This window comes from Solanum tuberosum, unplaced genomic scaffold, assembly GCF_000226075.1.
Source record: "Solanum tuberosum cultivar DM 1-3 516 R44 unplaced genomic scaffold, SolTub_3.0 scf00083, whole genome shotgun sequence".
In the NCBI taxonomy this organism is placed as follows: Eukaryota; Viridiplantae; Streptophyta; class Magnoliopsida; order Solanales; family Solanaceae; genus Solanum; species Solanum tuberosum.
In genome coordinates, this window is record NW_006239015.1 from 691,632 (window position 1) to 717,017 (window position 25,386).

Consider the following 25,386-nt stretch of genomic DNA (forward strand, 5'->3'; position numbering starts at 1 on the left):
GACCCGTTTTCAACAATTTTGTTTAAATTTTTGTTTTTTTCGGTAATCCCGAAAATTAGTAATTGATTAATAAAAATAGGAAAATATAAAATTAATGCCAAAAATTCACAAATAAATATTGTAACCTTAAATTCAACAATTTCAACAATTTTAAATTTTTTTATTTTTTTCGGTAAATCCCGAAAATGAGTAATTGATTAATAAAAAATATGAAAAAACTATAAAATTAACGCCAAAAAATCACAAATAAATATAGTAACCTTAAATTCAAAAATTTCAACAATTTTTTTTAATAAATTACTCATTTTTTAAATTTGTCGGAAAAAAAAATTTGTTAAATTTTTTGAATTTAAGGTTACTATATTTATTTTCTTAATTTTAACAAACTTGTTTTACTATCAATTATATTTTTTATCAATCAATGATGAAAAAATTAAAAATCATACAATTTTTACTTTTTTTCTTCTTCTTTCTCTTAAGCTTTTCAATCAACCTTTGAATTTATTAAGCATGGAAAATTATGTGTCTAATTAAGTAAAAAATAACAGGGCAATCATATGGCTTGTCTGATATAATAAACACGTACAGATTGTCAAATTATACTACTACAAATTAATATTATCTTGATGAAGTCCAAATTATATTTAATTTTGAAAGTTGCTGTGGGAATTGATAAAGACAGAATTTGGTAAAAGTCAAATATGAGAGTCTTTTTTTTAAAATAAAAATAAAATTACTATTCTCAACTGGCACAAATATTTTTCTTAGCTACACAAAAATGAGATAATAGTTTTATGTCCATCTATCAACTGTTTAAATATGAGACTTGTTAATTAAATTTAAAAGTCCAAAATGATTGAACTTGAACCCAAATCATCGTTGTCATTTGCCAATGACGCTTTCAAACCCTAAACCCTATTATTAAAAAATTAAGAAGATAAAGGTCAAAACAAAACACATGGGATCCATTTGAGAAAAAAAAAAAAAATTTAATTAATTAATCCAACTTCTAATTAACTTTTGTTTGGTAAATATCAGGTTTAATCAAGTTAATCATAACTTCATCCTTGATTGACAAATATATAAAACGTAGATTGGAAAGACTTGCGTGTAAGTTTTATATATACTAGTATAAAAATGCTTTAACACAGTATATATAGCAAATATTATATATGCATTCATCCATACATATGAAGGAGATTGAACAGTAAGGATAATCGAATTGGTTGAGCAGGTAATTAAGATTCAATTTTTTTATATGTTTTCTTGATCGAGCTCGTTACACGATATTTATTTAATGTGATTTATATTTTTTTGTGTGATTAGGGCTATAATAATATTGATACGAGGTTTAGATTACATATACGCGTTCGAAATCGATTGAGGATTTCTTTTGACAAAAACAAAAATGAAGAAGTTTGAATCTGGACTGAGTTTTCCACAGCGGCAAAATAAGTATTTTTTTTATAAAAAAAAATTATGATCAAAGTTGATTAGGACCACAAAAGAAAACCTTAAATTTTGTTAAACCAAAGTCACACACGGGACTTGAATCAACTTTGTTTCCATCAAAAGTAAATTTGAATAAATACTCCATCCATTTTATATTATTTGACACTTGTTATTTGATACACTTAAAAAAAAAATAGAAATGTATTTATTAAACTAATTTTATTAATGATATTATATAATTTTAAATTTGACTAATATTATTTTTATAATTATTTAATACATCTAATAATATGAAAGAAAAATTGCAAAACTCTTTTTTTTATAAATAATATTATTATTTTTTAATATAGATGTAAAGGTATAAAATAAAATGGAGTGAATAGTCAGTCGTCATTTAGAAATGGTTTGATTGAGTCGTAGGTTTTGGTCAGTCATTGTTTATTTATTTATTTTTCATTTATGCACCACAGCCATGATTATTGCAATTAGTTGTTTTTCTAGAAAATTATTTATGCGCAGAAAATATATTATATAGTTCTCTCATTCATTTGAAAACAATTAAAGATAATTTAGTACAATTGTGAAAATGTGATAATTTATATACTTTGTCGCTATAAAACATATTTATGATGGCTTAAAAGGTTATTACACGTAACTCTTTATAATTATATTGATTCGAAATTTTTCAGATGTGCATTGAGTAAATCTACTCTCATGTCACAAATCACATAGGAGATATAAATTGCACTAGATGAATTCAGTATGACGACTCAACTACAATGCTTTCACACGAAAATCAACCTCTAACCGCTTTTACGAAATATCACATGTTGCACCAACTCAATCACCTTTACGGATAACAATTATAAGCTGATGTTGGTCAATTATATGATTTTTATTTTTAAAAATAGGCTAATGTTTTGACTATTCTCATTTGGTTGTGGAAGTCTTACTTTGACATTCTAGATTGCTCAACAATTTATATGGAAATTTAGCTACTAGTTCGTTTGCTTCTCTGTTTTCAATTATTACATAAATACATCATTGTCTATAATGATTAAATTAAAATTGATGAAATCCTAACTTGATACTTTAACTAACCATTATTATTTTAATTAATAAAATAAATGATGGATTTGAATATATTTTAATAGCTCTGCTGTCATTTTGCTATGAGCCATTTTAAGTCAAACTTTAATTTGAGTATAGTTTATTGTTACTGAGTACCTACTCTTAATAGTATCCACTTACCTAACTGATCAAAGTTTGGTTAGGTTAATCTAAGTATAGCTTGACTAATTTTAACTACCCAATACAGAATGTTCAATTATAAATTAATTTTTACTTCTAATACTGATATTTAGTAAAATTGGTGTAATTTCGTGCCCTTTTTTTGGGTTGTCTATGTAGGAGTGTTTTGTTGTATAGAAATTAGTAAAAGAAAAGAAAAAAAAAGTAAAAGAGAAAAGTCTTTTTATTTTTTCCAACTTTGAATGGGTTGAAGAGAATCGAAATAATCCTAAAATTATAAGAAAAAATAATTCTCTCGTAATTGAAGAACTATAATTTCTTTGAATTATGAGGTAGAATTAGTGAAAAATAATTTTAAAAAAACCTACGCAGACAATAGTTATACATAGTTGAAATAGTCATGTTAATTCGTTTACTTTTGTTTAAATGTTTGTTAGTATTTATTAATTTTAGTGAAATGAATTGAATAAAATTTTAAAATTTTATATAACTTACCCCAACATGTTTGAAACATAATTTGTCACCATAATAACAAGTGAATTTGAAATATTTTTTTAAAAATAAATTCATTATTAACCATCAGTTGGGCATAAATGAACCAAAAATGTAACTAAAAATTAATACTAATTACTTTTTTAACAAAATAAATACTACTGTATTTAAACCTTTTCGCACAATCAAAGACAGATTCTTTGGATTTTTTTCACATACAGAAATCTCACTAGTTTAGAAGTTAATTACTTATACAAATGTAAATATAATATTACGAATCTTATCAAATTTTGATACGTCTAGATACATTCAAATAGATGATATCAAAATTAAATGTAATTTGTTCTAGATACATTGTATCTAAGTGATTTCGCATGTATGTGAGATATATAGACAAATCTCACTCGCTACTCTCATATCCCGTTCACGTATTTAGTATCATGCGATACATGTAATGAAGTAATTTGTGTGTGAATTAGTGTTTTAAGACAATGTGAATTCAAAAAGATGAGAGAAGCAATATGTGTGGTTGACGAAATAGGTAAAGAGAAAGGGAATAGAGTCGCTTTCGAGGTTCACACTAAATGAGTGCGAATATTTCCTTTTAAGATGAGAACACGTTAATAAACAAATGTTTATACGTACAGTGAAATAGCCAACTATGACGACTCTCTTCTACTTTTCCTTCTTCTTCTCCACCAGCTTACCAATAAAACCGATTCCTCTTATTCTTATTCTCTTAATTCTCCATTTTCTTTCCACACTGAAATCTCGATTCTTCTTCTTCTTTCTCTCTGGTCTCTGCTTTTCCAATTTCAAGGTACGTCTGGGACGTGTGCCCGTGTCTCAGTCTCAGTGTGGCTGATCATCAAGCTATTGCCTCACCAACTAGCTAATTAGACGTCAGTACCTCCTTTTGCTCCACAGCCTACGGGGTATTTGCAGGCGTTTCCAGCTGTTGTTCCCCTCCAAGGCAGGTTCTTATATTTTATAGAATTAGATTAATTATTTGAATGGAGCTTAGCAGCAATATGATATAACACTTTAATGAATCCTGTGGAATTTCTAGCTTTTTCTTCTTCTCTATTTTAATTTTGTAGTAATGGAGATAGTTCAGTAGTATCAAAAAAAGAAGAATGCAGAAAAGGTCTAAAGTCAATGGGACTTTAATGAAAAAAGGCGCAAATGAAAAAATAATAAAGTGAAAATATTAGTAATTGTTTAGTGGTGTTGGCGACGGTTCAATATGTTTTTTTGGGATTAAATGTGCTTTTGACAATACTCTGTTTAACACATCAATCAATCAAATTCGTTGCCTTTTGACTTTGTGTTAACGTTTTTTTTTAAATAGAATATATGTAGGCAAACCTTCATTCAACTGCAGCCTAATAATAGTGTTTTCAAACTCCAATTTTATTGAATCAATATTGAAAATCATACTTATTTTGATCATTTTTATTTTTATTTTACAATTGTTTATAGTACAGATAGTAGATACAAATTATGCTATTTATTGCTGCTTCAGCTATTATTAAGGAAAGGAATGTGAATAAATATTGTTGTGCCTTAATAATTAGTTTAACAAGCTGAAGGAGGAAGTTTTTTTTGCTTTGTTTTAACAGGGTATTGGTGGTGAAGGCTAACATTTAATTTACTCATCAAGAGGCACTATCAATTGCTTTAGACCCGCAAATTGACATGAGTTGTTGCTGCTTTGGCGCCCGGAAAAAGGGTAATGATCTCGTTCACCATGATACGAGAGATACAGGAGGTTAGTGGGAACTGGGGGGGTTTTCTGTTTTTTAGAGTACTTATTTGCAACTTTATGCCATTGGAGATGCATTGCACATTTGGTTGTAGACCATCTTCAACTTAGGCATAAGTAACGCCAATACAAAAGAACTGTTTTGCTGTCTTGAGTAAATTCAATTTATGCACAACAATTAAGATAATTGACCTCCATTCTGCATTTTCATATACCATAACTATCTTTTATTCCTGGCAGGTGACTCCATTGCAAGCACAAAGAACTTTTCATTTAATGAATTAAGATTAGCAACCAATAACTTCCATCAAATTAATAAAATAGGGCGAGGCGGTTTTGGCACAGTATACAAGGTACGTACAGCTCTACTCAACGAATACGTCTCATGCTCTTTCATGCAGCAGTTTTATGCATTGACAACTTATTTTTGTGTCTTTTGCATAGTGCTGTTTAAAGTGTTACATTCGTGGATGTTGAGGTTTAGTTTAAGTTACAGTAGTAGGCAGATTTTTGAAATTCTCAGGAAATCTGCATTACTAACTTCTTATTTTGTTATTAGACTTTCATTATTATCTCCCCTCTTTAAAAGAGTTGCGTAATGCGGCAATTGGCATTGGTTAAGACTTTAGTAACTGAAAAATTGTACTTTAGTTACATTGATATAGATATCAGATATGGTTGTTGGTGCTGGTTTTTAACTCCAGAGCAATTTGTAGGGAACTCTAACACAAGGAAAAGAAGTTGCTGTGAAGACACTTGCAGCAGAATCAAGGCAGGGTTTGCGGGAGTTTTTGACAGAAATTGAGACAATATCAAATGTCAAACATCCAAATCTAGTTGAGATAATTGGATGCTGTGCTGATGGAAATAACCGGATTTTGGTCTATGAATATTTAGAAAATAGAAGCCTTGATCAAGCACTGTTTGGTAATGGCCGAACTTCTGGTAAAATAAAGGATTAACTTAAGAATTATGGAATGGCTGATAATGGTATCATTCTTTGCAGGTTCAAGGACTAGTATTAAGTTAGAATGGGAAAAAAGGACTACTATTTGCTTGGGTACCGCTCGAGGTCTTGCATATCTACATGAAGAACTAGTGCCACATATAGTGCACAGGGACATAAAAGCTAGTAATATTCTGCTTGACAAGGATTATACACCAAAAATTGGAGATTTTGGGCTTGCCAAACTTTTCCCAGATAACATCACTCATATCAGCACAAAGATAGCAGGAACAACGTACGTCTTCCTCTGAAACTGTAGTTGAATCTCTCTATCTTTTGCATGGCTGAAAAAGGGACCTTTTTCTTTTGGCTGCATTGGGTTTTAGGGTGTAATCAAATAGTTAAAGATTAAAAAAAAAGGAGTGGGAAACAATGGCTGGAAATGAATGCAATGAAGTAAAAAAGTAAAAATGAAGCTTTGACAGGTGACAAATTCATATAATAAAAAAAAATCAGAAAAAAGAACTAAGTTGTTTAGGCCCGGAAATAATATTTGCCCCTAATATGCCTAATGATGAGTCTTCTGAGTGAATGAGACTGAATTGGAGCTGTATGAACATGGAGGAGTCATTAGAAATTGGTTCAGGATTGAGGTATAGTTAGTTTGTTTCTTCACTGCAGATGATTAGTTTGTATTTCATGAAGTAAAACAAGAGAATTGGTAAATAAAACATGTGAATAAATATTTAACTACTTGGTGCTGGGTATTTATAGTTAGTAATCATCGTACACGTTTATATATGATTAAGTGAGAAGTCAATCCCTATATTTTTTGTGGTTAATGCTGCTATCCTAAAAATAATTCATCTGAACATAAAAATTGTTGAAATGTAACTACTTATACTTAGACAGTCGAAGATTATGTTGTCGTCTCGTGAACTTACAAAGCAAAGCGTCTGTATATCCAATTACACACCTGAAGATTGGGGTTAAAACATTGAAAAGTAAGAAATTCACAGTCCTACCAATGATAAACACACAAATCTTGAACTTTCTTTCATAAGTCGAACAAAGCCAGTTTCCCTAGTACAGAAAAAGTTTGAAAATAAGCTTAATAGGAGGTGTGTTAACTCAAAAAGAACTATTGAAAGATGCAAAAAAGGATGACTCAACAAAAAAAAAACTACAATAGAGAATATAGTAGACTAATTATTTCTTTTCCGCATCTTTGGAATCATTTGTAAACAGGTATATGAATGCATGCATCTGAAAATATCAATTTCTTGATGATCTGTATTGATAAACATATTATAAGAAAGCAAAGAATGTAATAACTTTGGTTATATATAGTCTATAGAACTTGTAGAAGTATTTCTGAGTGGTTTTCAATACTAGTTGTTTCATCAACAGAATTATGTTTACGTTTAGCATCGTTGGTTAGAAAAATAATAAAACAATTCGTTTGGATAGAAAATAATAGTATTTTTTCCCCCTGTTTTTAGTACTGCTATGTGCTCTGCACCTGTGTACAGTAAAATTTGTCTAAATATAGTCATGATCATTGGATCCAGGATGTTGGTTCTATTTGCAACTATCTTCACGCGTTGATGCCACAAAATTGAGCATAAAATGATTAGCCATGCTTGCATATAAGCACAATGAATGCATCTTATATTTCTTTTCTTCTTTGAAGTTCACGGTGTTTTATGTCTTAACTTTTAACAGTGCTCAACTATCAAAAGACTATGTTAGAACTCACCAGTACCACTGACTGATAACTTGCTTTTTTCCCTACTCTTGTATATGCATATTTGTCAAGTAGGATCAATAGCAGATTCAAAAGGACCAGCTTTAAATTATTGAAATTCTTGAATCTGTAATACCAAGCACCCTCCAATAGATTTGCTGTAGGCAAGTATCTGACTTCTAAACTTTTTCTCTCTTCCAAGCAGTGGCTATCTGGCACCTGAATATGTATTAGGCGGACAATTAACAATGAAGGCTGATGTTTACAGTTTTGGGGTCCTAATACTGGAAGCAGTTAGTGGCAAGAGCAGCAGCAGCAGAATTTGGCAAAGTGATAAGAGGTCACTTCTTGAATGGGTGGGTGAAATTTTTCTAAGTTCCTTAATTTCTTTTTAGTATTACATTTGTTTCCTGGTGTAGCATCAAGAATGTGTGTTGCAAACGAATAATCATAAATTCTGGTCCATGTTATTGAATCTCTGAACAATGCAATTTCTCCCTTACCCTTTTTCCCCCATATCAAGTGATCAAAATGACATAAGTACAATTTATTGCACCAGTCCTGGCGGCTCTATCAAGAGGAAAAACTATTGGAGTTGGTGGATGAAGAACTAGATGATTTCCCGGAAAAAGAAGTCATCAGGTACATAAAGACAGCTCTCTTTTGCACACAAGCAAATGCAAACAGAAGACCAATGATGGGCCAGGTTATTGAGATGCTTTCAAGAGATATCCAGCTAAATGAGAAAGAACTTACACCACCTGGTTTCTTCGAAGATTCTGAAGACAGCTCGCGATCAAAATTGAAGATGTCTGAATGCAATACTAGTCAACAAAGTTCTGTACACATCACAATCACCCAGGTGACCCCTAGATAATCATCCTTGGTGAACGGCACTTGAATCATTCTTCCTGCGACATTGTTTGCAGCTTAAGATACGTTTGCTTGAGATTTTCTAGGATTGAGTTTGCAAACTTGTATACTGTGGATTTTTAACAAAAAAAAAAAGGATAGCTTTTTTTGTTGAAGATTTCCAAATTTATTGAAATATTTGGAAAACTGAGTCTGAAATCTTCATAGAAAAGTTGAACCTTTTTGCAAATGTAGTTCAGAGACTTATTCACATGAAGCAAAATTGAGTTTGCAAACTCAAAAAAATTTGGAAAATTTCAAACAAACGCCATCTAAGTTAACAGAAGATTGACATTGCAGAATTAGTGATATAGGAAAACATTGTCAAAGTTCCTTGACAAAATTCCAGCAATTCATGTGTGATATTTTTGTATGACCACATTTTTTTGGGTCCTTTCTTTTACCTTATTATTTTCTTTCTGACAGGTACTATAGGTGTTTATGTTTGTACTTATTGAACCGATAACTTACATTATATAATTTCAGATGTTTGGTACGAAGCAAAATGTTCTTTACAAATAATATTTTGTGATTTTTTTCATATACTTTGTTCTAGTTTTTTTTTTTACGTACTTTTTGATATTTCACAAATAAGCAAAAATATAATTGAAAATTCAATAATCTAGACAAATATTAAGGAATGAGATAAGGGGTTAGGGTGGGTTCGTGTGCAGGGAGGGGTCGGAGACGGTAAAATTGCACTTGAAGAACTTAGTATTTCCTACTGCAGCAAAATAACATGTTCCTAACCAAATTTCTAAAATATTTTGACCAACCAAATATATAAAAAAAAATTACGAGATGTTTTTTTAAAATATTTTCCACCATACCAAACACTCACTTATTTTTCTGTTTTCATAGTTGCTCCTATCTTTTCAATATGAACACTATCGAGTCTGCCCCACCCACCCAAAAAATAAAACACGAATCAAAGAAAGAAAATATTGCACTGTCCAATAAGACCAAAGTGCATAACAGGTGGCAGGCAACTCCACGATAGAGGTCTACAACACACTATGCTACAAAAGGATCGAAGTGTTTCACCACCAAATCAACTTTCAAGAAATATAAGGTTTCTGTAAACAAGAAAATAATGAATTCACCTCCAGTAAAGAAAGGACCTAAATAGTACAATAAACAAACTCAGACATCCAATGCAACAAAATGCAGCTATTGTCTGTCACGAACCAATAGAATAGTAGGTAGTAGAATGACACAAAATATAGTAAATGATGCAAAATTCATAGAGAAAAAAGAGTATTATGTAAGAGGATAACACATTACAACATCAAAGACTAAAGAAATTAGGCCAAAAGCCGATCATTCTGCAGCAGCAGGTTCTTCGGATGTCTGAGTAGTAACTTTGGCATCACTGGGAGGTGCATCTGAAGTTCCATTTGGTGCAGCAGTATCTTTAGCATTCTTGGTGTCTTTTCCATCCTTTCCAGCTTTGGCATCCTTGGTGTCTTTTCCATCCTTTCCAACTTTGGCGTCCTTGGCAGGAGCAGGAGGGGGTGGTATCATGTGAGGTGGTGGGGTGTGCTTAAGCTTCAGCAGTATGTGGCGCATCCTTGAAAGATCGGTAGGTTTCCCAGGTTTAGGCCCTTGGACGACTGTGATGGATGGCTTCTTATCTTGATCCTTCTTCCTTCCCTTCTTCTCAATGCTGGGCACCTCCTTGGGAATGAGCTCTGCTATGGCTTTCCAATATTGCTTGTCAGCTTCTTTATGGAACTTCTCTTGACTAGTCAAGTACAGCTGTCACGGGGAGGGGAGGAAAGGAAAGAACTTGTCAAAGTTAGAGATCCATAAAAGCTTGTAAGCAAGAGTAGGGAGGATCAAATATAACTCCAGTTTGTAAGAAAGGCTGATTACTCCCTAGAGCTTCACCTTCTCTTTCTCGCGGTTAGTTGTCTTGTTGGTCTCAATACTGAGATTTCTTTTCTCATAGAATGCTTTCTTATATTCTTCACCTTCCTCAATAATTTGGATTCTGATTTCCTTTTCTCTCTTCTCCTTCTCCTCAAGACGGATAGCATTTTGCCTGCATCCCAAACCAAAAAACAAATGAAAATTTTAACAACACACATATTACGAGCACACTACCAATATTCCTAAAGAATATTGCACAAACGATCCTTAATGTGTTCTAGCATATGCTAACTATAAACCTCAAAGATTGTTACTCATGTGGCACCCTACACATATATACTCAGTATTCATCATTCAACTACAGGAGTCCGAAAAAATCTGGCCAAAAAGAGAGTCATGTGCTGATGTAATGAGATTCTTCTGATTTTCTTCGTTTTTATTTTATCTGAGAAAAGCAAAACGACTCATTGTCTAGATAGATAGAACCCCCCTTAAGGAAATACTCTTCTGCCATTGGAATGCTTTGCATCAACCCACGTCAGCCCCTACCTCTTAACCCTAATTCCATTTTGCTAAAGCCCTCAACCCAATTCCAAAAAAATGGTGAATACCAAAGGAAAAAAGAGTTGTACAAAACCAATTACTCTCAATAATGATTAAGCCACTAGGGATGTAAATGGGGCAGGTGGGGTACAGCTTGACCTGTTAAGATTTTGATCCTCCCCACCACGCTCTGTCCCATTTCACTATTAAGACTTCATTTTTTTGGAAGTATCCTATCTAATATTTTCAACAAAAAATCTGTTTGTATTTTAAAAGACAAAGGATCTATATTAGTGCATACTATTGAATATTCTTATAAATAAAACATAAAAGATGAGGATTGTGTTATTGTTTGTGATGTCCCATCAGTGAAAGTTAGCATTGAACACAATTTCTGCTAAATTAAGCCAGTGTTCTTATCACCATGTTTGATAAACTTCCATTGCTTCTTAATGATCTGATAACATTGCAAGAGCAGCATCTAATAGAGGTGGTCAATTTCATAAATGATTCATAAAATTAATTTGTTGACGAAAATGATTCAACTATGTTTAGGCATCACATAAAATAAATTTAAATGATACTAAATCTAGTCCCATAATCACACCACTACTACCACAAACCCACTATGAGGAAATTCAGATCTGAAATCTCATACACGAGACTCAAACTTTTAATACTACAACATCCAATTTATTTGTTAACCTTGCACAATTATGTCTCAAACTCTCAAAAAACCACCAACAAAGCTCTTATGAAAGAATGGGCCAAAAGGCCCAAAACAGTGAAACACAACCTTCCCCTGCCCCACTTAAAATTTTAAAAAATTAAGCTTTGACCCACCCCGCCCCATTAGACCTTTGTCCTGCCCTCGTCCTGTCCCATTGCCATCCCTATACCAAAACATGGCATGATATTTTCGTAAGTTTTCAAGAATACGCTATTTTATAGTACTAGTAGAAAATCAAAACAAATCATCAATTATCGATGAGATTCAACCCCTAATCCTGAACTCTATATCATCTCATCCAAGAACCAGTAAAATTTGCTTCTAATTTTCTCTTTACACATACAACTCCTTCAAACAAATAATTTGATCTTTCAAAATTCAGAAAGTCTAGAAAACATTGCTCGTGGTGTCCAGTGACTAAATAGTTCAGCACTGGAGTTTGGACAGCTTTTAGGAGTGGCAACAATGGGGAAAGAGAAAAACATGAAAATGTTCAATCCTTCTAACTTCTAAGTGAGAACAATTAGCAAAGATGTGTGAAAACAATTTATACATTTTCCCAGCTTATGAAACTTCTTAATATTTTTCCCTATGCACGACAATCCATGAACCAATACTAGAAGAATTAGACTAGCCCTAAAAATACCTAATTAGTTGTACTCAAAAAGCATTATGAGTGTCTCGATACAAGCTTTACTTAATTTTAGCACTAAAAACTAACTTATTTGGGGAGGGGAACCCCACTAAAAGCTTATTATTTTTGTTCCATGGCACAAAGTGGTAGTTTTGAACCAATTAATGCAATAGAAAATCGACACCGATAGCGTTTACGGAAATTGATCTCAAGATATAAATCATCTCCAGTAGAAGATGAATAGAAATGAAGTACTCCACAAGTTAAGACCTACAACATTCAAATTTTCTTTGCCAAGCGATCATAGTGATCAGCGTCTTACACCGCAGGAACTCCTAAAATTGAGCGCAAACACAAACTAACAGATCTATTAGTATCAACAATAGATCTGCAAATTTAACAATAAAAATAAAAAGGTTCTAGAATTAAATTGAAGTATGCAAAAAATAATAATTCACTATAGCTTAGGAACTTTGAAATAAAGCTGATCTTATCGATGATCTGCCATTTACAGTAACTAACAATAAGCAATAGATCTGTCAATTTTAGTTAAAATATTAAGGAACAGCTTAAATTCAATACATCTTCTTTTTGGTAATATACTAAATCAAAATAAATTCGCAAAAATAGGAACGGACTAGAACAAACCTTCGCCATTCGCGGAGTGCAAAACCTTCCTCACGCATTTCATTCGGAGGGGGAAGAACGGGTCCATCGGAACTGAAAATTCCCTCAGTATCTTCACCTAGATCGTAGGGCTTACCATTCCCATTCGAGATCGGAGCTCCAGAAGCTCCAAATGAATCGGTTTGGTTAGGAAACGAATCTGACCCGTATCCGTAGGGATCGGGACTGTCGACGGTATGAGATACGTGTTCCACCGTCACTTCCTCATAGTCTCCACCGAATCCTCCAGAGCCGTGGAACGGCGGCGTATCGGCGTTGGAGAAAGCGGTGTAAGAGCCATCATAGTCTCCGTCGTCGAACGGAGTTGATGCCGCCGGTGCCGGTGCCTCACCGTCCATACTGAACGCATCAAATGCAGCCATTTCCCTTCTTCTCTCTTCTTTCTCTCTCTACAGTCTGCAAAATCTCTCGAATTTTCCTTCTCTCTTATACCTATATATATGCACACATATATGTGAGAATCTCTGTATGTATAGATGTGTGTGAATTTTATGTTTCTACTGTTTTTCTTTTTTTCTTCATTTTTGGTCAAAAAATAGAATATATGTATTAATTTTTTGTTTCTCCCACGGTGTTTGATATTCACGATACTCATATTGAAGCTGACTAAATTTGAATATATGTACGAAAATCTATATTCAAAGTAAAATGCTTTTAAACAAAAATAATTCTATATTGATAAAACTCAAATTCAAAACGTCTAATTAAGAATTAAAAAAATATATTTTTTTTGCGAATGGCAAGGTAAATTATTAGTTGGATGGACATTTTGTTGACTTGAGAATGTTTTATTTGTGGTTATATTTTTACTTAAAATATAGGAAAATTTCTTTGATAAATATATGAATTTTGTTCTATCTTTTTGCATATATCTTGAATTGAAAGGGAAAGACCCCGCATAAAAAAGATAGTTAACTTTGAATTTGAACGAGATTAAATAGAAGAGAAAAGTACCTCTATTAAGAATATTTTTCAAATTTATTTTGTGAATTGTCATACATTATTATGAAAAATTTACCTAGTTTTATCTTTACTATGACGATTCTTTTTTTACATTTGCTAGTATAAGGTATTTACCTTTTTAAATATGTGGTTAGTTTTATTTCCTTTTTCATCCACCTTTCAATAAAAATGAAACGTTGACATTTTAATTAATCCATTGCCAACATCTTTAATTCATTCTAATTGACGATCAAGCAACTATGAAACACTCATTTGTGCAGTATCATGAAATTTTTAAGAATATATTAAAAGAGTGAGTAAAATCGATGAGTCAAATATGCTTACATTTGAATATTGTGAAAATTAAAAACAAATACAAAGAGACCACTCCAACTGTCATTTAATTTCATAATATTTTTTTAAAAATTATATTTGGTCCAAGAAAGGAGATCACGAAAATTGAACTCGATGACTCAAATCCACAGCCTAGGAATTGAAGATGGAGTTGCTCACTTTTTATGACCTACTCGATATGCAAGTAAAAATATTGAGCGAGGGTGAAGATGATGTGTGTTGGAAAATAAAAAAGAGACGATCAATTGCTGAAAACTAAAAATTGCATTAATCAATTGCAGAAGGTTACATTTGGACAGTAAATCGTACCCCCTGGGAATACAAAAAACAATGGAAAAATAGACTACAATAAGCTAATTACAGCTTAACAAAATTTTCCACTCGTCCTATTTGGTATCTAAAAAATGCGAGAGAAAACACAAAAGCGAAAGGTCTCAAATCATATCCTAAATTAACCATGAAATCGTCAAAATTGAAGTGTACTCCAGAAAACACATTGGACATGGCCAAAGTGTATTCAATGCCTGAAGAACTCCCGGAAGTATGCGGCTTTTGGTGCCCATCTTGAATGAAGATGTGAACTCATTCCAGGCTCTAAGTGGCTTTTTGAGTCTCTTAAGTCCCAAAATCACACGGAAAATAGCAAGACATCCACAGTTTACAAATTTGAACTGCCTGGCTCCCAAAAGGTGATTCAATTTTGATCTATCAATCCAGACACGTGCTTCTATTGTGAGCGTGCATACTGGATATAGTTTAGCTGAAACAGCAGGACAGCGATTCATAGTAAAGATCCCAATTGGCTTCACAAATCACAGCGGCAGATGTTCCCATGCATGTTAAAATTTCTATGGGGTTGATGTACAAGCAGAGGTCAAGAATCTTTATACATAGTTCATGGCATAGCGGAAGTATTCTTCGGGAATCTACCAGACAGTGGTACTCTCTGCTGCACACCCCGAGAATATTCAGGTTTCAATCTTTTATTAGAAAATCCCTGCTGCAATGATCTGGATGAAAGAGCAACAATAAATGCATGTAAACAATCTGAAGTTAATACTGGTTTGCCTCAACAAAGCCATGGAGAACACAACTCTAAAATAAGGAGAATGGCTTCACCAGAAATCCAATACCCGCTTACCCTTGAATAACAAGATGCGAAGGAGGTAAAAAAAAATATAAATTAGGAACAGATGGCAGCAAAAAGACAAATCAGAATCTGCATACCCCCCCCACCCCCACCCCAAACCCACACACATATTCACAAGGTTTACTAGGTGGCCTGAGGAAAAAATTGCCTTCCAAATAGAGGAAACTACATTACTCTAGTTTCAAAAGTGAAATGCCTGAAATCACTTGCCTTGGAGAACCCTGGCGCTTCTGAGAAAATTGAGCCAGCTCAGACTTCAGAGCAACAAGAGCCCTTTCAGCAGCCTAGAGAAACAAATGTGCAGCCCAAAATTTTAAATCATAGAGAAAAGGGATAAGATAGGAATTTAAAACGTAAGCTCTAAAAGTAAGCACCTGTGTTTTAGCATCATCCCACGTTGAACCAATTCCTTTGCCAAATACTTGGCCATCAATTTCCACCTGCAACGTGATTACCAAATAGACAAAAGTACGCAGAATGTCAGCAAGGCAGGAGATAGTTACTCAATAGACATGATAACTCAGCCATCTTAAGTGCATACTTGTTTCTTGAAACTATGAGAATCACTACTTTGCAAACAAAACTATAAACCAAATCTCCACCAACCATCCACCATTATATGAATTTCTAATATCGAACTTGATGTTTAGCAAAGAATGCTTTCCAGAAACTTCAATATCAGATTAAACATTAAATGTTTTTAACCTATCAAGAGAAAGAACTGAATGCAAAGTTCTTCTCTTGTTGCAGGACAAGAAAGGTGAATTTACGGTACAATCCTGCTACAGAGCATTGACACTAGAGAATGTACCAGAACAGTTGGCAATGGAGAAATATTGGATAAGTGGTACAGCACAAGGTAGAGTGTTTTTTTAAGCTCGCAGAGTATGGATGTTTGCTTGACACAGGACAAGCTGCAGAAAAAGGGGCTATTCATCATCAACAGATGCTATCTACGAGAGAGGGAAATAGAGGAAAAACAGTCAAATTCAAGTGTGACACAGACACAGTTTCAGAAATGTTTTCAAGGTTAAATGGACAATGTCAAAGACCGACCAAGAAGCTATTTGGATGCTGGAGATAAGGGGGTCTGACTTCTAAGGAAGGGGTCAGGGCCTAACTCCCCTCCCAACCAAAATGATGGCCTTCAATATACAGAAGAGAAGAAGAAAAAAAAGAGGAGGCAGAGGTTGGGGGGCCCAGAGTAAGAAGAGAAAGAGGATATAGAAAAACAATACATGTTTGTATTCTCTGGACAACATGGAAAGGAAGGAAAGCAGATTTTGTAGAACAGAACAGAAGCCATCAGCAAATTAAAGTTCAATAGTGTATGTTACTAGCATATTGGAATATTTGAAAAAAATACAGAAAACATGCTAATGGGAGACTATCTCTTAAACTTTTGTTACACATATTCAAGATTTATCTTAGTGCTGTTCAAGATTAATAAAATCTTTTCTTTAGTGATTATTAGAGAGAGAGAACTAAATGCAAAGGATAAAAGATGACCTAGATCCATCCCGCGAATGAAGCAAAAGGTTGCAATTATTTCAAAATAATAAATGGTATATCGCCTCTAAGCCATCAGTCAGAAAAGATGATAAGAGTTCCTAACACTGCAGCTAAGCTAAGCATGTTTCGATTAATCAGCAATAGCAAAGAAGAAAGGGAAGTAAATGGGCAACCTGGGCGTATATTTCACTTTTCTGGCCCGGATTAGCTGAAAGTTGAGGCTGAGTTTGGAATGCCAAACCAAGTCCTTCAATTGCGCACTGAAAGAATCAAAATAATAAATGGCACATCCCAAGACATCAAAAGAAAACTGAGGTAAATAAGGTACACTAACATAGCAAGCTTATAAAATCTTACTAGTTCTCTTAGGGCGCCAACTGAACCCACTGACTTCTTAAAAACCTCAAGCCTTGGATCCAACACTCTGGGAGGCTCTGATGCAAAAGAATGTGAGACACGATCTTGATACCCAAAAGGACTCATGTTGTCAACAAACCCATTATCACTTGCATTTGGAAACCTAAATCCATCACCCTGTGTGGAACTGGAATCAGGTTTGATACATGACAAGTATTTGTCTGTGGAAGCAACATGAAAATGTCAAAATCATCAAACTTATTTGGAAACATAACATTTGACCCGATGAACATCTAAAATTCATGGATATTGCATATGGTTTGCTAATAAGAAACTATTCCTCTGATTTGCCACCAAGCACACTATATAAGACTTGTGTAGTGCTTATTCAGCAAGAGCAATCATAACTATTTATCCCCCCATCCTCTCCAACCACAGTATCTCGTGGCTAAGTTATATCAATACCTAATTAGGCCACAATTAGATACCTGTGATCTCTCTAACGAGTTCCTTAACACAAGGATTAAACAATTAACATCACCATTAAAATGTCTCAAGAGTCCAAAGTGAAGTAACGTGATCACCAACTATTCTGCCCAAAAAAGAAATGTTCTCCTCTTTCTGAACCCTTTTCCAGGAAAGGGACTGGTCAACAAAAACTCCACACATTATTTTTACAATATTCTACTGAAGCATTATGCACACAACTAGAAGGATGACTCCTTGAAAGAAGAAAAAAGCATCATCTATGCAAATACTGCAAAACCTCCTTTTTCTATTATTATTATTATTTTGGTTAGGAGGGGGAGATGGATAACAGTACATAAATTGGAGTAACAACCCAACAAGGCAACAAACAACTTCTTTTTCTTTTTTTTGATACAGACAACCCAACGTAGAACTAAGTAGCAGGAAAAGTTGAACTTCACAGAAGCATGAAAGCCTTTTAACTTGACTCTAATTACTCCTAAGAGTTTTTCAAACTTGCTCTCAAAGTTTAAATAATTTTCCCAATAGATGAAACAAATTCACCACTGAAAGATGTCACAGTTAAGTGGAATAAAATCCACTTAACTCAAATTCAGCATAAAATCCTCTTAAAGACTGCACAGGGATACTCACAACTCCAAGTGCCAACAACATCAGTTCAGAACTTCACTCTATCACCAGGTTTGCTCAAAGAACACTCTATAACCGTGGAAGTGCATATAGGTTAGCTAATACAAGGTGATGGAATCTAATCACAGTAAAGCCAACCTTTGAAAAGTCAGATCATTTCCTACTGTGAATTATGACACAACACAACAAACTTACCGGCCAGATACATAAGAGATTCCTCAGCAGCACGTCGTTGCGCTTCCCTTCTCGTCCGGCCAGTTCCTTCTCCAACTTTTTCTCCTGCAAACAACACCTATACAAGCAATACAAACTATGATTCAATAAGATGGATAGACCTCAGTAAAAAAGATTGCAGAAAATCAGATAGGAAGCTTGTCCAACAATACAAAAGAAGTGTTGACATTCATGCTACTAAAACATGGCTTGACAGAGCTCACAGGCAAGACAGAAACAAGGTCCATAAGACTTGCAGATTGTGGTACATTCTTCATTAAGAAAAGGTGAGACATAAAGCTCATTGGAATAGTAGAATTAGGATATATGTACTCGGCATACCTCCAAGGAGAACTGCAGCTCTGGACTCGAAAGAAAACTTGATCTGAATTCGACCTGCATGTATTTGCCATAAGCATTCAGAGACCTCACAAATAGAAGGGAGGAAACTTTACATTAGTGCTGCCTGATGACTGGACATAGGGGAAGCACTACCTTTGCTCCACACTTGAATGCAATATCTTGTAAAGCTCCAGCAGGTGTTTCTAGATATGGATCATAATGTCCAGGTTCAAGGTCAAGAACCCTATTGCTGGAAGATGACCGACCCAAGGGAACTTCCTCACCTGTGAAACTAGAACTATTTAACACCATTTCTGAATAGAGATTTAGCTTGTCTCATATTTTTCGTCCAGTGACATCACATAGTTGCATAACAGACCTGTTATCTGCTTCTTTTTTCAAGTGTCATGTGTTTGTTTTATAAGAAAATAAAGTGTAGTTATTTAGCTTGTACACATTAAAAAGACACTCTTATATAGATCAACACTGAGATATTATCTTCATCACCTATTCATGGACATGTAGAATTTCAAGCCTGATAAACCTAAACATCGTCTGTGAGGATTCATGTAACTAACCCCATCAGGGCCAGCTTGTGCACATCATGACTAATTCCACGGAGTACCTGCTAACTCCCACCATCACAGGTACCAAGTAACTTTGTCCATCAAGGCTTGGACAAGGTGTGGTGGTTGTATAAACCTAAGCAAAAAGATGCATGCAAAAATGCACTCCTAAAACCAAATCACATTTGCTTTCATAATAAAAGAAGAAATTTGGGAGGGGGCTGAGGCTCAACCAAAGCACTCAATATGAGCCCATACTGCTTAGTTTTGTTTCTCTGGGTGTTAAAAGAGGTCCATACTCCAGAAAAATTGTAATATTGTAGGGTAGCCACCTATTTGTCCTATTTTCAGCAGTTCCCACTTCTGAGTTCTGACAAGAATTATAAATTATAGCATCTATTACTGCAAAATTTCAAGTACTTCACAAACTTTCAGAAAGCAACTTAAAGGAAAAGTGAAAACTAAGAAACAGTCTTGGTCAACATATATACCAATCAGAAACTGTCTTAAGTTAAAGAGTCAAAATGCTTAAGCTTTTACATAACAGTTCACAAGCATGGTTCATGACCATACCTGGTGGACGAAAGCTAGGTTGTGATTGGGAAAATCTCATCCTGTCATCCCGAGGGATTACCTGGAAAGCAAAATGGAAACAAACCAAAAAAAACAGTTTGGTCATAAGTTACTCGTGATAAATGAATTTTCAAAGCTGTTGGCATTCACAAATAGATAACTCACCTCTTTTGGCAGCCTCTGGTTCTCAAAAAGAACTCTATCAGATGGCATAGAAGTCTCCATTTTGGGAAGAAAAGGTGGATGTGGAGGCCGATGTTTGTTAATATGCATAGACTCTGGATTTAAAGGAAATTCCTTGGGAGGTAAGGGTCGATTAAGTTGCCTAGGGCTCATCTCTTCCTCAGCCGGAAACCAACCATGTGGCTGCACCCGTGGTGGCACAGATACTTGTAATGGAGTCCCCATAGGGAACTTAGGTTCACTTGATACTTGATCTCTCGTGTCTTGACCATGCTGCAATATAAGTAATCTCCTCCTTGTATCAGGATCTAATTCAGATTCTGGTACCTCACCCTCTTCCCTAGCAGGAGAACTTTGCAAGCTTGTATCCTGAGGACTTATTTGAGTCACTGATGATTTAAGTACAGAAGTCACTTGAGGGAGATGTTGAGTAGGAAAAGGCACCACTGGGCTTTGAATGCTTGGTTGTGAAATAACAGGTGGGACAGGGTACTGGAGAGCTGGTACAAGTCTTGGATCCAAATTTGTCATTTGAGAAGGAACACTTGTTGAAGCCAACATTGCTTCCTGAAAGGCCGAGATAACTAAATATTACGCTACAGTATTTGTCACAAAGAAGACGAGTTCCACTACATGCTAGAAGAAAAAATTACAATGTACAGAGGAATGAATTATCAAGAGAGAGCAGAATAACCACATCCAGCACTTCTGAACCTCATGAAAAGTGTGGATACACATACCCAAACTAAGTACAAGATTCAAATATAACATTATTGTACCTTCAGTCTCCTTTCAACCTCACTATCAGCCATTCCATCAAATCCAAGTGAATCTTTATTCCCGTTTACAGCTGAAGGATCATCCTGACCAGCAAATAATATATTCTCTCATAAATATTCATAATTATTTGTTAATTGGTGCAAAATTTTATCATCCATATTGTAGATAATCATAAAAACTAAGATCTGTCAAGAGAAATGGAAACTTTTAGATATCATTCTCACTAACCTCCGAAATCAAATAGTTGCTAACATCGGGAGCAGAAGGAACTTGTTTAATATCATCTTCATATGCAACTTCAGATATTCGCTGTAATAGGCCTTCATCAAAATCTCTGCACAAAGTCAGACCAAGTAAGTAAAACTAATTTAGCTACAATCAGATAAAAGAAACTAACCCCAAGAGACAACCAAATCTAAATAAAATCAGATAAAATAAGTTGGACAATAAAAATTGTTGGCACCAGGTAATCTCCTAAAATCTTACTTGAAAAAACCACCTCTAACATTGCAGGCTACATTTCTGGCAACACAAAGGACAGGAACAGAATTGTTGCCCTACAGTAAAATTATTCAAGTACTTCAGAATGTTAACATATAATATAGATCAACATCTCACAGAAACACTAAGAGAATGCAGTACATACTTCAGCTTGAGGGGCAAAATATGGAGCAAATGCAGGAACAACGTGCACTCGGGGTTGATCCTTATCATCCCACACTTTCAAGCGATCATCAATCACCAATGCCATCTTAGGATGACAATTTCCATCTTGGAATACATTGAACAAAGATTTCCTCAAGCCTACAACATAATCATGTAAAGTCAGTGATTAGAGAGAAAAAGAACAATGGCACTAGCGAAAGTTTGGTAATTTAGAAACTTGCCAGACTTGACACAGACAATACGATCCAAGAGTTCTTGTGAGTTAATCAAGTTTGAATCTGGATCAAGAAGGCGCCACATTTCTAAAGCATAATCTCTTTCAGCCATTGTGCACACATAAACTTCAAAGCGCTTCCGACCCCTTGCAGTCAGATAGCTTCGGAGATCCTCCCAAGCAGGTCTCAATCTCACAAGAACACTAGTATCACGGATCTGCCACGGAAAGAATATGTGATGCATCCCCCAAAAAAAAGGAAGATAAAGCTTCAGACCATAAAACAGTTTAATGCAAAAGAGAAAGGGGAGAAAGAAATGGATAGTCCCATCACTGAACCCCTTTCAACAGTAAACGTAAGACTACAAATGACTTGCATTCCTCATCTGGCAGTCAACTAGTCATCAGTGGACCATAGATGACAAGATTAACAAAACAGGGATAACATGGTATAGACGATAGAGTACAAAGTACACATACCATTGGATTAATACGAGTAAGAATAATGTTTCTATCTTGCAACCTAATCAGGGGTCTGACAATAGGTTGGTGATTATCAGACAATGCGGGGAAAACCTCAGACTGAGATTTGATCACCTTTCCATTGTCAACAACCTGATCATTTTCGGCATATTGCTTTAAAATAATTTTATCCTCCTGATAACGCTTGACCTCAGCCAGCATAACAGAGGCACGTTGCGGATCTGACTCTGAATTTATTTTCCGCTGCAAGGCCTCTATTCTATCCTCAAATGAACGCATTGTGTTGGCAACTATGAGTGTCTCATCAAGATCAAATACAATGCCAAGACACCTGAGGTTTAGCATTGTTAGACAAGAATCATAGAGCCCTGATGCAACCTTAAATCCCCAAAAGCAAGGACACTGTCCGCCAATATTCTTAGACTGCATGGCGACTAAATGAAGTTCCTCTCTTCCAAGTGACATCACCGCAGTCTGCATAAAAAAAAATACGCGGTAATAACTTTGATAAGCGAGCAATTGATATTTGAAAGGGAGACAATGAGAAAGAGCCCAAATAAATACCACATATCAAAGGAAAGACCTCTCAAAAAATCTAAGCTACAAATGGTACATTTGCGGAAGATGTATTTGTGAAAAGCTTTCAGAATGTTTGTCTATTTGCAACAATTTGAATAGACCTTTTTATTTATGTATAGGAACAATTACAGTAGACCTTCTACATTAAAAGAAATAAACAAAATAGACTTTTTATGTTCATCATATCAGAAAGCTATCAATTGTAAAAGAGCTTCAAATACTCTTCGAGTCCTCTTTCGAGTATAGACCCCTGAAGCAAGAATCCAAGACTGATATGTACAAAATAAATGCAGGAATAGAAGTAATCTACATTAGATTCAGTAGTTCTTAAAAGAAACCTCAGCTTGACAAGAAATACAAGGACAGATTGCTACTTAAAACTAAGTTACTCGGACTCCGGTGCGGATCTAGAGGTCCAATTCATCATGATCTAAATTTTAAGATTCGAGGATAGAGATCTAGGTATGGATACGGATGCGGGGGTTCGACTAAAAATAATTCACATATCTAAAAGTAGAGTTATAAAACCCAAATTAGGATATATTATGTGGGAAGCTTGAGGAGAAAATATTGATAAGAGGGAAATCCCGGAAAGAGCTAAAAGGAAATTTCTATATACAAGGTATTTCATTTTCTTCAAATTCACCTTAACTTTTGTTTAGATTACATAAATCATTAAATCTATCCGGGATTCCTTCGTCGAATATGGTCTAAGTACCAAAATAGATGACCAGTTAGGGTACGGATACCACACCCATGTCGTGTCAACACGTGTGCGGCACCTAAAGTGAAGAGTCCGAGCAACTTATCCTTCAACAAAACCCTGCAATAAAACCCTATCCATCAGTCCATCCCTTTCTCATCTTCACACTGCAGTAGACAGCAAAAGGCTCAATCTTGCAGTATCCCGTTTACAGAAAAGTAAGTAATCCATTTAGCATTAAAGTCACCAAGTTCATAGAGTTGCCATATATGTAGGTCGCAAATTTTAAGCAAATCTGCAAAGAGTTCTGTTAACTTCCAGGAATAGTATTAGTCTAAAGTCCAAAATTTTCAAAAAAAAATAATACAAAATGGTACAAGCCAAAGAGCATCTGCTTCATATTATTTGGTCATCATCCATTTTATCCAGAGTCCAGTTCTTAAAAATAATTAGGGTTTTAATTGTTTTTTTAGTATGTAGAATCAAGAATTTGATTCTTAAAATTCAAGTTATGTTTCATCTGGATATTAATTACTTGTTTTCATAAACTAGGTTTTTTTCTTCATAATTAGCCAGTCTTGGAAATGATTCGATTAGTTTTATCTTAATTTCTTTTAATTATCTCAAGTTCAAGTTTGTTACTGTCAATTCAGCAATTTGGGGTATACCTTGTTATCTCTGAGACATGTGGAATGCAAAAGAGTGAGCGGCGAGTCTTGGGTCAGCGGCTTTGATTTTGTAGGTTCCAATTTGAAGCTTAATCCAGTAGTAACTGTGTGTAGCACTGCCAGTGGTGGACATCTCTCACTTGACGGCGAATAGTGAGATATCCTTATTACTTTCTCCCCCCATAACACACCCTTCTCACAGTATATTTCAACTTCTCCCACCAATCTTTCTCCTTCATACAACACCACCGTCGATTTAAACATTTTTCCTTTTTTTGCGTTTTTTCTCTGTAATCACAAAAAATTCAAAAAAAAAAACAATTTCTATCCTTTTCCCTTTCAGTTTCTCATCGTCAATATAGATCGATCTAGAAATTATGCTTAAAATCCAATCGAAACAGAAAAAAAAAAAGTCAGATCTTATCAAATCTTTATCAAATCAACCAATCAAACGTCATCGTTTATCAAATTTCATTCAGATTTACCCAAAAAAATACCCAAAAAAGAATGAAAATTTTAGGGTTTCTTTATAGAAGATGATGATTAAGAGAAGATTAAAAGTAGGGTTTAGATGATTTTTCAGATAGTAGTTGTAGTACGGCGGTGTAGATGACGATGCGGTGGCTCAACTGTGTATTGTGAAACCCTAGATCCACAGAGTGGAAGGTCAATTTTGTACTTTCTCTCTCTATCTCCTTCTCTCTCTATCTCTTATTACACATCGAGATGCTTGTTGATGATGATATTAATATATAGGAAGAAATTATAAATTCGTTGTTAATTTCGGCGGAAAATATTTAAATAAAGATTCTCTGTTATTTTAACCAATGCTTTTTCAATTTAAACAGGTTTATCTTCTCTCCGTAAATTTTTCATATATCTTTTAAATATTTTAAATTATCAATTATTATGATTTATAATATTTTATTTTAAGTGATTTATAAATATGTA

At 34.4% G+C, this 25,386-nt stretch overlaps 3 protein-coding genes across 3 annotated transcripts; 1 reads left to right on the forward strand and 2 right to left on the reverse strand.

Annotated features, from left to right (window-relative positions):
* Nucleotides 1-4,819: 4,819 nt before the first annotated feature.
* LOC102600678 (putative serine/threonine-protein kinase) lies at nucleotides 4,820-8,851 on the forward strand. The gene is made up of 6 exons (XM_015308665.1): nucleotides 4,820-4,966; nucleotides 5,201-5,313; nucleotides 5,677-5,887; nucleotides 5,967-6,201; nucleotides 7,859-8,009; nucleotides 8,213-8,851. The coding sequence occupies exons 1-6, from the start codon at nucleotides 4,894-4,896 to the stop codon at nucleotides 8,528-8,530; spliced, it is 1,101 nt and encodes a 366-aa protein (XP_015164151.1). The 5' UTR covers nucleotides 4,820-4,893; the 3' UTR covers nucleotides 8,531-8,851.
* A 787-nt stretch (nucleotides 8,852-9,638) lies between these two features.
* Nucleotides 9,639-13,475, reverse strand: LOC102601027 (clathrin light chain 1-like). The gene is made up of 3 exons (XM_006347006.2): nucleotides 12,993-13,475; nucleotides 10,456-10,609; nucleotides 9,639-10,323 (listed from the first exon to the last, which is right to left on the reverse strand). Exons 1-3 carry the CDS (start codon nucleotides 13,391-13,393, stop codon nucleotides 9,886-9,888), a joined length of 993 nt encoding a protein of 330 aa, XP_006347068.1. The 5' UTR covers nucleotides 13,394-13,475; the 3' UTR covers nucleotides 9,639-9,885.
* A 1,097-nt stretch (nucleotides 13,476-14,572) lies between these two features.
* Nucleotides 14,573-25,164, reverse strand: LOC102601373 (RNA polymerase II C-terminal domain phosphatase-like 1). The gene is made up of 17 exons (XM_006347007.2): nucleotides 24,436-25,164; nucleotides 22,483-22,959; nucleotides 22,010-22,220; nucleotides 21,769-21,926; nucleotides 21,609-21,679; nucleotides 21,351-21,456; nucleotides 21,122-21,205; nucleotides 20,325-20,909; nucleotides 20,160-20,220; nucleotides 19,174-19,304; nucleotides 19,021-19,074; nucleotides 18,661-18,757; nucleotides 17,347-17,567; nucleotides 17,163-17,249; nucleotides 15,852-15,917; nucleotides 15,688-15,761; nucleotides 14,573-15,337 (listed from the first exon to the last, which is right to left on the reverse strand). The coding sequence occupies exons 1-17, from the start codon at nucleotides 24,697-24,699 to the stop codon at nucleotides 15,223-15,225; spliced, it is 2,862 nt and encodes a 953-aa protein (XP_006347069.1). The 5' UTR covers nucleotides 24,700-25,164; the 3' UTR covers nucleotides 14,573-15,222.
* Nucleotides 25,165-25,386: the final 222 nt, after the last annotated feature.

Bases quoted from the DNA above. Each gene is read 5' to 3' on its own strand.
- LOC102600678 (XM_015308665.1), top strand. From the start codon at position 4,894: ATGAGTTGTTGCTGCTTTGGCGCCCGGAAAAAGGGTAATGATCTCGTT. The intron at 4,967-5,200 runs GTTAGTGGGAAC...TATTCCTGGCAG, and splicing joins TGATACGAGAGATACAGGAG to GTGACTCCATTGCAAGCACA. The intron at 5,888-5,966 runs GTAATGGCCGAA...CATTCTTTGCAG, and splicing joins CCTTGATCAAGCACTGTTTG to GTTCAAGGACTAGTATTAAG.
- LOC102601027 (XM_006347006.2), bottom strand. From the start codon at position 13,393: ATGGCTGCATTTGATGCGTTCAGTATGGACGGTGAGGCACCGGCACCG. The intron at 10,610-12,992 runs GTTTGTTCTAGT...TTTGGGATGCAG, and splicing joins GCACTCCGCGAATGGCGAAG to GCAAAATGCTATCCGTCTTG. The intron at 10,324-10,455 runs GTGAAGCTCTAG...TCCCCGTGACAG, and splicing joins CTAACCGCGAGAAAGAGAAG to CTGTACTTGACTAGTCAAGA.
- LOC102601373 (XM_006347007.2), bottom strand. From the start codon at position 24,699: ATGTTTAAATCGACGGTGGTGTTGTATGAAGGAGAAAGATTGGTGGGA. The intron at 20,910-21,121 runs GTACAATAATGT...TCGGCCTTTCAG, and splicing joins AGGTTGAAAGGAGACTGAAG to GAAGCAATGTTGGCTTCAAC. The intron at 19,305-20,159 runs GTATGGTCATGA...CTAGTTTCACAG, and splicing joins ACCTAGCTTTCGTCCACCAG to GTGAGGAAGTTCCCTTGGGT.